Source organism: Anopheles moucheti, chromosome 2, assembly GCF_943734755.1.
Source record: "Anopheles moucheti chromosome 2, idAnoMoucSN_F20_07, whole genome shotgun sequence".
NCBI classification, from domain to species: Eukaryota; Metazoa; Arthropoda; class Insecta; order Diptera; family Culicidae; genus Anopheles; species Anopheles moucheti.
This window is the reverse complement of record NC_069140.1, coordinates 69,288,817-69,300,739: the sequence shown is the minus strand read 5'-3', so window position 1 is coordinate 69,300,739 and position 11,923 is coordinate 69,288,817. Positions and strand designations below refer to the sequence as shown.

Sequence of the window (11,923 nt, the reverse complement as noted above, 5' to 3'; positions counted from 1 at the left end):
TTCTTTGATAAACAATCGGTACGTAGGTAACGCATGGTGTGCCCTGATAATCATAATCAGCAAAAGCTGGGCCAGATAATTTTCGCGAGCTTACATTCAATGCTGAATGGTCCTTATGCTTATTGGATTCAGGGCAGATGTTCTACATATAATTTACAGTGTTGGTGTATTCATGCGCGTGGCAATTTACATCACCGCATATCTAAGCTTGAATATATGGAATTAACGGTACCCGATCCACGCTACGGCTCCGGACTGCGTTTACTATGATCTCTTGGAGCTCGCACTCTGTAGAGAGCCTCCGAAGACTCCGAATATGACGCCGTAGGTATTGTGAACAAGGACCTCGTAGCATTATCGACAAAGAATGTTGACAAGCGACCAAAAATAAGGATGGAGATTTGATCAATTACCAGCCAAATCATTATTGGGTACCAAAAAATAGACTAATGAATTAGTGAATGATGATGTGATACTACACAATCTGTTCAATAAGCAGCCACAGGCTTCACTGGTATATGATATGCTACTGCCTCCTAGCATTGACAAAACCCGAAAGGTCATTCGTTGGCTCAAGAATAATAAGACATGCCTTGTGATTGGAATGTTGGTATCTTCTTCTCCGTACACAAAAAGTTAGATAAAATAGAGTGCAACATTTACCGTTCACAGTACAAATTGAATACTACAAGATTGTCCTAATCGTCGAAGAAATATTAGGAAACTATTAGAGGGGTTTGGAGAAAAAATCTTGGAGAAAATGAAGGAACATCCGCTAGACATCGCTAGATTTCAAGACCTGACTCCGTCATCGACTTTAAGGCCGCATACTAAAGCATAGCCAAAGTAAAACTATACGATGCAATGAGCTCCTTTGGAATCCCGGTCAAAATTACCAGGCTAGTACGGATGACAATTGTTGTGATCCAACGTGGCCGAGCTGATTAGATCAGTTGCTCGCAGTTACTACTACTAGAACAATATCACGACCATAGGACCGAAACGTAAAAACAATGACAAACGCCACATGCCAGGTGATGGTGGATGGAAAACTCTTTGGGCCTTTTGCCACCACCTATAGTATGGTACCGGACTTTTCCGTTTGGCTAGGTCGCAAGCACGGGGAAGTGGACTTCTTCCTAATCCAGATCCTTACGGGGCATGGATTTCTTCGTAGCTACTTCGCCGAGGAAGCCATCCTGGACGGATCACCGAACTGTCCAGTCTGCAACAACGTCGTGGAGTACGTGAGCCATGTACTGTCCCCGGTTAGAAGGGGCCCCTTAACTGTCCTACTTTGAATCATCCCTTTGGGATTTTTTTAGTACATATTAAAAATTCGCGAGGGGGGGCGGTGACCAAGTGCGGTCAAATTTCTTGTGGGCCCATTGTGGTACCTCTCGGGGCCCCCTCTATCATAAGGAGAGGGTCTAAGCTTCGCTTTTCCTGCCCTGTCCGGCCATAATCTATACACCTTTTACTATTACACAACTTTTTTCAGGTCCCCTAACACGGCGAGGCCCTAGGCGGGCGCCTACTCGCCACTCCATCTGCATCTCAGCACATCGGCAGGGTTGGAACAGATCAAAAAGTGGTTTAGCGAGGTCGTGCCAGAACGCTAATTCCTATCCTTCAGAAGTAGCGGAGCTGGTGAATCCCGCACAGTCCACCGGACGGACGGTTACTCCTCTTGCTTATACGACGTACTCACTGTCGTACAGCGCATTACACTCGTCAGCCTCCAGACTGGTCATGGCATGAGAATGACACCGGATGACCCACCCCGTAAAGTCCTGTTAGATCGTCCACATGGGCAGAGGAGGTGTGGTAGGCTCAAATTGAGATGAACGCTCGACCGTCGAACAGGAAAAGACCACGACACGGTTGGGGGGTAAATGGGTAATAAATTTAATAAGGACTAACCGAACAAGACGAATCGGTGCTAATCTGAAATGCGAATCGTACATTGAAAGGAAATTTTTCAATTATATTTTATTGATTATTGATCAGATTGATCAGATTGATCTGATTCAGGTTCCCCGCAAAAGTAGCGTAGGTCCACCGGCCAAAACAAAGTATGGATTAACATTAACCAGTTACATTAATATTTTTGCCAAAATAATAGAATGTTTCGATGACACTAACTCCACTACTTCTGGAGCGTAGCACCTACAACATTGCCTTAGCTATAAATTAATGATTTCTAAACGAAAAGCGTATGTCAAGATTTTCGTGCCTTTAGAAATGATATGGCTGTACAGTGCTTCCAATGCGTTCAAACGCCAACAATCCAGCTATGGTTAATTCTAATTGTTAGTCATCCTTTAGGCAGATCAGTTCACATTTTACATTGATTTTAAGAACAGCTCGAAAAAAAACCATTTAAAGCTGCAAGTTAGCAAAAGAATAACCAAATGTTTTAGACAAATTAAACTTACCTAACCTTTTCCTTACACTTATTAATTGTCATCATGCTTAATGCGACACGTACAACACACTTTTGGTGATTGATTTTGTTTTTTTCTGCTCTATCACTAGTATCGCATTACACTTTTTTACCTATTGGACGAATAACAAATGATCTAAACGAAATACAAAAACCGTCTACGTATGGTTCGATTCGATCGCTCCTATTTGATTGAATCCGTATCGTGTCGCCAGAGAACAGCGCGCTGTAGAAATACAATTAAACTAATCAACCAACCGGCAAGTGGATTTAATTGGCCTGCAAACGAAATACGATACAAAGGAAAAATACGATAAAATGAGTAAAGGTGTGCTTTGAAAAATGCATACATTCACGCGCATCGCAGATGCAGCAGCCTATGGACGGGATTAACCACCCACACCGATCCCGTGTCCGGTGGGGCTTGTGGACGGTAGGAAAACAAGGGTACGGGATCAAAATTTTAACACCACCCAAACCGCACGCTATCCAATCAATCGGACCAACGCTAGGCAGGGTTTGAAATGGAAACTGTCATTTCCGGTTCCGCCAGTCGCATTCGAACGACGTGGGGATCGAAAATTTATGGACCAATCAAACCCGCTCCCAATACTAACCCGCACCATCGTCGGAAAGCAGCTGAAAGTGGCCCCGTTCGTCCATCCGTAAGCGGCTCCATTTCGTCAGTGGTGTGGGATCTACGCGAAAGCGTTTGCGTTGGAGAAAGGGAGGAATACACTTGCGGTTAGAAGCGCAGTCGAAAAATGACGTTCGATTGTGGTGAAGCGGCGTTAGCTCGGCATCACACATGTCCTCCGGTTCATTGTGGTTACAATCCAACCGGACCGATGTTACACACTTACCATAATAGATGGTTTCGCGCTTGCGGATGTAACCGGAATCGGGCACGGTCAGTACGCAGCTGATCGAGGTCGGTGAGATGAGCAAATGTTTATCGATTTTTCCGTAAACGGTCTTATTGTACATGTGGTTTGCATCGGCGGTGACCAATGTGCGCGAGCTGACCAGGAACAGATTGCCGCTAACGCTGTGTTTGATGGTGGGAAAGAAAGATCCGACAGTAGCATTAGCCTGAGGGGTGAGGTATTTACGGTGGGCAGCATGTCCGTGGTCGAGCTTAGGTTGGTTAAAGGATCATTTCATTACACTTACATCAGCAGAAGGTTCGGTTCCGGATATATCATGAACACGCTGCATTTGATTAGCAACATATTTTCACTTTCACCATCATTTTCGTAGTGTAGGAGCAACGTCTTTTCGGGCACTGGAAGGAACAAACATAATGGCATTAAAATTGGAGCCCTATTTCGCATGCATTGTATCAAGTAATTTGTAATGAATTCACTTTTAACAATCAACGAAAATAGCATGCGAACATTGAAAAGAGAATGTTTTGAACGCACAATATTCCCATATGGCGGCCAGATTCATGTGCATTACGGCATTGAAAATCGGGAACGTTCGGTGAAAAGTGACCGTTCGCATTGTCACTATTATTTTATGTGTCACTTCCTGTAGCAGCGCGACGGATGATGGACGTAGGTAGTTTATATTTTTAATGATTCATTTGCATAATTCTCACCATATTAATAATTTATGGGCAAGCAAACACAGCTACATGAAATAATGCAGGAGATGCATAAGGTACGAACGGCGGTATCGTTATTTTGTTTCGTTGACCCGATTTTCCTTTGATAATTTTTATTTTGTATGATTTTATCTGTTTGATTTAGTATCGTTGTGTGTACAAGCAGTTTTTTTTTATGTTTATTGGAAAAAATGAACAAGTATTACAAATTCGTTATTCTTGAAGAACGGCCAGGTCAGGTAAGGAGATACAAGGAGCTTTTCATGACGCCGTACAATGGTAGTTCTGGGAATACTAAGATGATAAGATGACGGGTTTGAAAACAGGCTATGAAAATTTTCTCATTTTCAAAGAAAATGAAACATATATCTCTCACAAATCTTTCATGTTTCTTGCATGCACAAAATGCATGTAAAAAAGACATCACAATTGTCGCCCCTATTGTACAGTCGGTAATGCCGACGGCTCAACATCTTCGTTCAAATGTTCAATAAGTTGTCCTATTCTTGGGATAGAGATAAATTAACAGCGTTTGTACAAAGCTAATCAACATCATTGACTAATATTCGGTCAACCTGGCAAAATAAGATAACACACACGATACCGGGTTAAGCTGATCAGACGAAGACTAAACCGATGAAAAATTGTGGAAGTCCTTTGTTAATAGTAGAATGTGTAGACAAGAGCCTACATCTGGAAATGGGGTTGTCTGTGTTCTCTTTAACCTCTCGTTGAATCTGTTCTATAGATCTCGTCGATCTCTTCGAATCTTGACTTAATTAAACGTTCACGAGTAGCAGATTGGCGAGGGAAATATCAATAGTTAGTGCAACCTGTTGCTTGGATCAGAATTGTTTGGAAAACATAGTAGTGACTACACCGGGCACAGTACAGTGTACAAAAGGAGACTAAATTGTACCAGCTTCTGAGCCATCAGAATCTAATCCGATCCCAAATTTTCTATTGGAAACTTGTGCCTATAGCAATTGCGAGTTTGACGGAGGTAATCCACTACCGACCAAATCTACACAGTGCTATCGATCTTCCAAACCTGCGGGTGCACTAGATCCCTAAACAAAATCGATTAATCTACTTCAGCGGTCTACAAACTACGATTCTCGAGGGCTTATAGTCTCTGTGTAGATGGCCCGTAAGTTAATGTGTAAATGGCCCCCAATTACGGTAGTACGGTATGCGGCTCGTGGACTGTAAAGTTTGGAGACTCCTGATCTGCTTCAAGGTGGACTACTATACCAACGATCGGACAGCAGTATGAATTCCCTATTAAGATGGATGGATGGAGTGCAGTTCAGATCCACATGGAAATAGTGTCGAACATGAGATCGAATTCGTTCACCGGGAATTAAGGCAAGCAGACGAACTCTCTTGTTTTTTTTTCAACATAGCACTGGAAGGTGTCATCCGGGACATCTACGGCTTTTAGCTTTTCTCTCGATGTTCGTACATCTTCGTGGACGACGTCTGAAGTACAACTGTGTAACATTATGAGTTGGATTGTGGATCAATTATGCGAACAGTTGGCCTGCCTGTAAGAGCTTCTGAATCATGATGATGACCGTCTAGGAAGTGGAGTACCTCGATTGGATACGACGATTGGAGCACGTGATAAAGTTGTTTGAGGAAAGCCCTTCCAAGAAGGTGCTCGACTGACGGACTTCGGATACAGCCGAAGGGTAGTTGTTGGCCTAGTCCAACTTTCTAAGAAATGGATTGATGATTTGGCCATGTAAGCGAGTCGTGGTTGTTAACAACTGTGAGCGGTTTACGTAATAATTAAGTATAACAAGGAAATAACTATATTAAAGTTATATATCCTAGAACCTGGCTCAATGAAATTGTGCCAACTAGTCAACCTACAATGATTCTATGACATATAATTATCAAGACAGTTGCACTATGCTGTACCTCAAATTTCTGTTTCAAAAAAAATACCTATTACAGACCATATTATAGAATCTTTTTGACAACTAAGCGCATGTTAGTGTGTTGAGTTTAATTACTAATTTTAATCCTTAGACAATTTAATCTGAGTATGAGATCTTGCGGAATAATCAATATGACCTGACAAATATGAAAAGGAACCAGCAGGATACTGCTCTATCATTTTTCCAAATTCGACCGCGGAGGTATTTTAAATGTAGTTAAAGTTTGGTTAATTATTTTAGGGAAACGATAACATTACCGGAAGCATTATCTAGAAAAATCACCAATTTGTTGAAGGCTTGACTAAGTAAATCGTAGTCAATATTTTAAATAAGACAGTTTCTTCCACACAGTAAATTGTTCTTATCCGGTAAAACAGATCGGAAACTATAAATAGATGCCCACCACGATAGCAGCAAACAGATGGAACGCATGGAGTAACGTAATATACCTCGAACAAACCCTACTACCCCAATTCCTCCATGCCGCTGGGTAAAATTCCAAGATGTAAATCAATAGATGCGATTACAACGTGAAATGGCACAACGCAACACGATCTGCCAGCTGACGTTTACGAAGCATACGACGCACATTCCTCAGGAAAGGTAATTACATCCCCGGCCTAATCGAATCACATCTACCATCCCGACGACCGGAGACTTTTGGCCGGATGTGCCGGAGAAGTACGGGACGGGAAATCGTTCCGTCTATGACAGACATCGCAGGACTGCCGGCGTGGGAAGGATGGGAGTACTTACCGACAATCTGAAACCGTGCCATTCGCCGATCGAACGAATCGTACGTCTGCACCGAGCACATGTACTCGCCGCTGTGGTTCAGCTTCGGATTACGTATCACCAAGGCACGGTACTTGTAGTTGATGGAATCGGACATCGAGTAGTTGGTCTGTAGCTCGTTCTTAAACTGGTTCTGTGACGCGTCGCAGGGGCAGCAGTTCACCGAAAGGAAATGAACATTGGAAAGCCATGAAGTGCTTGAAACGGTTCGACCTTACTGTCAATGTGCACGGGAATTGCTGGAATTCGCATTATGGATTGCTCTGGGTGCGTGCACAGTATGGTCGCAGAGATTGGCTGCGAGCAATGGCTTGAAGCAATAGAGGAAAAATCTGCTAAAAGGAAATTTTAATCGATCGTACAATAATTTAAAGTACATCATTTTGTACTGCGCAAAGCATACATTCGGGCGCTATTTGCTTTATCACCACGTAACTGTACAGACTATGTTTTTTAATTGCATAAGACCACATCTATGTTTTGGTTAATGCTAAAGGGTAATCATTCAAACTTCGGCACACTGCAGCACCGTCTGAGCCACACTGTACCTGCTCACAGTATGCTGTTTTATGATCGACGACGTTAATGAAGAGCAAAGCCTGCCCGTATTTCTTCACTCACACGCCAAGGAGCCCCTGCTCTTACCATTCCCACCGGTGTCCGGGACGGTATCCACTGGTAGATGAGCTTCTTGTTGAAGTACCACTTGAGCACGAAGCCACACTCGCGTGCCTTAATCTCGTACTGACAGTCCATGATGAGTGGCTTCAGGCCGGCATCGGTGAAGTTCATTTCGCCCGGCACGGTAGACACGATGACGGGGCGATGTTCCTCGGTGGTCGATGTCATCGGCAGGCCTGTGGTAACGTCCTCGCCACCGTACGGCACCGTCGGGTGTGTGCCGGATCCGACCGCATCGTAAGTGCTCCGATCGAGAACGTACGTCTTCGGTACGTTTAGGTTCGTTATGTGCACGGAATGGTACGCTGCGAATGAGAAAGCGGCACAGATTCAGCACAGGTAGAACAACGCGCCAGGTACCCGTGGTACCAGGCCCGTCCCGATGGGTGTGTGTGTGTGTGTGTGGTTAGATTATAATTTTATGCAATTCCCTCCACCTTCCAGCGGAGGGGGTTCCAGCTTGGAAGCGAGGTAGATTCGTTTAGCCGCTGGTAAAGCTCGCCCACACTAAGCAGGTTTATACAACCATTGCAACCGTCGCCCTCAGAACAGCGGTTCCCGCACCAAAGCACACGCCGTGTGCCTCTTGCTGGATAAACCGGTGAAGTGATTGCATCGCCAGCAAAAGCTACCAATACTGATGTCACGCGGAATAATCATCATCATTTGCATGTAAATTCATTTATCTTAATCACGGACGGACTTTTGCGGGATGTTAGCGGGTGTGTGGTGCGGTGGTGCGAGGAAAACCCGTCACAGCGAATGATTTTACGAGGCCATACTTTGGCAAATGGCGAGACTTTCAACACGCCCCCGTACACTGTGGGAGGGTGCGATCCAGTTTAGCGCCGGCAAGTAATGCCTGGTGTGAAATGAAAATTCGTTTCACTCGGCGATGAGATTGATGTAGCACACAAAGGTACAACAACCGTATGCTGCGAGCATGCTGTTGTGCAAGTTGTTGTGGCGATGTTGAAAAGCATAAACGTAACTATCACGCGTCTTTTTAGCGTCTCCACTCCCCCCTCACCCCTCCCTCGATCACCCACTAGGGTAAAGAATGGGTGAAGAATAAAAAAAACAACAACGACGATTGCTGTAGAACATGAATATTTCATTCAACTCGTTCCTTTTGCTTATGCTACCGGTCTGTTTTAAGCGTACCTTTGTTGGTTGGTGCGCGTACCGTTCGTGCCCGATGGCAAGAAAAAAAGCTCTGACGGTTGCTTTTCCTTTTCTCTGTATCTGTATCGCACAGTTCCTTACAAGCTGTTCGTGCTGTTCTTTTCTACCCGCTCCACCGCGATTAATGGAGCGGGACCGTGAATATGAAAATGGAATTAGGAAAAACGAAAGGAAACGATTGTGCACTTCATCTACTGTGCTGTGTAGCATCTTGTTTATTACGTAGTCACCGTGGGATGAATAAAAGCAAAACGGACACAACACATAACCATTACCACCATTCGGCCCCGGTGCAATGGACAAGTGTCGGTTCGTTAATGAAATTTGATACTTGTTTTACGCTCCCGCACAGATGATTGATCATTGTTCTAGTGGGTGGCTAACGTTGCCGTCCGTCGTGCGCTCATTTCAATTCCATTGCTATTGTAGTACTTTATTTTCTTCATTTATTTTCTTTCTTGTTTTCACCCAAACGTGTTATGCTTCGAAGTTTCCCCAATAGTGACAACATGCTTCCGTTTTTTTTATTGCCTTTCTTACAACTGCTTTTTCCGCTGCTACAATTGCATCATTTTTCATTTGCATCGCTTTGCAGCGTCTTACACTTCCATCTAGCACCAAGCCTAGTAACAGGTGGGCTGATAATTGTTTGGCCTAACACATTTATCGCGCTAGAAGATTTTTATCCATATCATATTTCGTTTGTACCAACCTTCAAAGGAATTCTGTCCAAATTTGACAGCACTCGGGCCACAACCTAATGAGCTAGAGCATTTTGTGTCACGCAACTTTTGTGCTTTGAGTAATCATGGAAAAGAAGGAATTTCGCGTGATGATAAAATATTAGTTTTTGAAGGGAAACATATAATTAAAGCCAAAAATTGGCTTGATGAAGAGTCTTTGGACACTGCTCTACCAAAATCAACCATCAGATACTGGTATACTAAATTTAAAAGTGGTGAAATGAGCACTGACGGTGGTGAACACAGTGGACGCCCAAAAGAGGTGGTTACTGACGAAAACATTATAAAAAATCACAAAATTATTAAGAACACCCATAATGTGAAGCTGATCGAGAAAGCTGACACCCTAAAGATGTCTAAGGAACGTGTTGGACATATCGTTCACGAGTATTTGGATATGCGATAGCTCTGTACAAAATGGCTGCCGCGCGAGCTCACATCTGACCAAAAGCAACAACAAGTTGATGATTCGGAGCAGAGTTTGGAGCTGTTTAAGAGAAATAAATCCGGATTTTTGCGTCAGTATGTTACTGTGGATGAGTCTTGGCTTCTCCACTTCACTCCAAAGTCCAATAGACAGTCATTCGAGTGGACTGGACGCGATGAACTTGCTCCAAAGCGGGGGAAAACGCAACAATCAGCTGGCAAGGTTATGGCGTCAATTTTTTTGGGATTTGCGAGGAATAATCTTAATAATCTTTCTTTAAAAAGGAAAAACCATTAACAGCGACTATTACATCAAATTTTTGGAGCGATTGAAGGACGAAATCGCCAAAAAACGACCGCATTTGAAGAAAAAAAAGTTTTGTTTCGTCAAGAAAACGCACCGTGCCACAAACCAGTGAAAACAATGGCAAAAACTCATGAATTAGGCTACGAATTGCTTCGCCACCCACCGTATTTCATAGATCTGGCTTTCAGTGACTAATTCCTATTCTTAGATCCCAAAAAGATGTCCTCTGAGAAGAAATTTTCGTCGGATAAAGAGGTGTTCGCCGAAACTGAGGCCTTTTTTGAGGCAAAGGACAAATACTACTACAAAAAGGGTATCGAAAAATTTAAAGACCGCTATAATTGGTGTATTGCCCTTGAAGGGACGTATGTTGAATACAAAAAAATAATTTGGCCAAAAAAAAGTGTTTTACTGTCATAGGCCAAACAATTATCAGCCCACCTGTTAAGCTTATGCAATAGTGATTTGCGCCTGGACGCGAATGGCTTTCACCCGGGCGTGCCTGCCCGTGTGCTGCAAATGGAAAACAACCACCACCGGGGACCACTCAACTTTAGCCATCCCGTGCCATGCTTGCTTTTAGTGCAATTAAAGCAATATCAATACGATGTACAGTCATTGCATTTTCGACTGGCCGTCCGGATTCGCTTTCGCTTCCCATCGGGCCGTTGCTTGTTCAGGGAATTGGCAAAAATGCATGATAAACTTACTGTATTGCACAGCGTCCCGGGCGCTAGAGAGATATCGTGACCCGACCAGGGCCGGTAGTCAGACATTCGCAGCGGGCAGTGAATGCGCGGGAGAGTGAAGCCGAACGTGCAGAAGGTGGAAAGTTTAATTCAATTTCATTCCACACCACCAACTGCAGCAAGCGGTCAAGTGGGTCAAAGTTGTCATGGCTGGGTTTTTGGGGCCGGTTGTATATGGTATGGTCGGCTTACACTTTACCGTCCACTGGAACCGATGCCCGATGCAGCACGAACGAGTGACCGGATTGGGTCGTGGTGCGGATAGAATGCAAACGCTGCACTATGCCGGTGATCCGTATCGGTAAGATATCGGCATTGTTTGTTTTATAGCAGCCACCAGGCGTCTCCATCGGGTGAAATGTACGACGATGGCAGAGATTACCGGTGCATGTTTTCTGTGAGCAATTGTCCTAAAAATAATAATACTTTAAACAAAACAAAAAACAAGTGATCCGTAATGAAATTGATACCTCTCACGAAACGTTAGATCAAGCAAGTAGTGAAACTATAATTGCTTGAAGCACTTTTACTTTGAAAAACTGAGCTAAATTTGGCGAGCAATTATTTAGTTTGTCAGTGATTTGCAAAGAGATGCTGATAACAAATAACAAATACGAATTATACTAATCTTTCTCTGATCTGCATTACTCCCTTTCGGCAACAGAACAACTGTCCCATTTTTCACCACAAACATCAAATTACGCCTCACAAAGTTCTGGCCAAACAATTGGCAGCTTGTGGTTTGGTTTTTGAGACACAAAACAAAACCCTCTCCGTCTGCCCCTTGCACTATACGGATAACTTTGATAAGCTGCGATGGTTCGTAAGCAACTTTTAGCGGTGTTAATTTTGAAGATCAAAAAGTACTGGAAGAACGCGGGGGGAAACTGTTTGGGGCAGTGTACGGTCAAGTGAGGGTTGAGGTTTGATTGAAAATAATTTTTGCGGCAACAAAAAAAAACCGCGGCAATTTTGAAAACGCTGCAAATGGTGCAGAAAACCGGGCAGTTGGCGAAAAGTTTAGGCTGAAGCTGGC

At 43.7% G+C, this 11,923-nt stretch overlaps 1 protein-coding gene across 1 annotated transcript in view; it reads right to left on the bottom strand.

The window, feature by feature from the left end:
- Nucleotides 1–2,588: 2,588 nt before the first annotated feature.
- The window catches only part of LOC128298232 (uncharacterized), a 28,332-nt gene continuing 18,997 nt past the window's right edge, over nucleotides 2,589–11,923 (bottom strand). The window contains exons 2-7 of the mRNA XM_053033979.1: nucleotides 7,442–7,782; nucleotides 6,758–6,929; nucleotides 3,620–3,731; nucleotides 3,310–3,494; nucleotides 3,064–3,144; nucleotides 2,589–2,725 (exon numbers count right to left, since the gene is read on the bottom strand). Coding sequence (XP_052889939.1) covers nucleotides 2,631–2,725; nucleotides 3,064–3,144; nucleotides 3,310–3,494; nucleotides 3,620–3,731; nucleotides 6,758–6,929; nucleotides 7,442–7,782 — 986 coding nt within the window. The 3' untranslated portion in view covers nucleotides 2,589–2,630. The remainder of the gene's footprint in view (nucleotides 2,726–3,063; nucleotides 3,145–3,309; nucleotides 3,495–3,619; nucleotides 3,732–6,757; nucleotides 6,930–7,441; nucleotides 7,783–11,923) is intronic.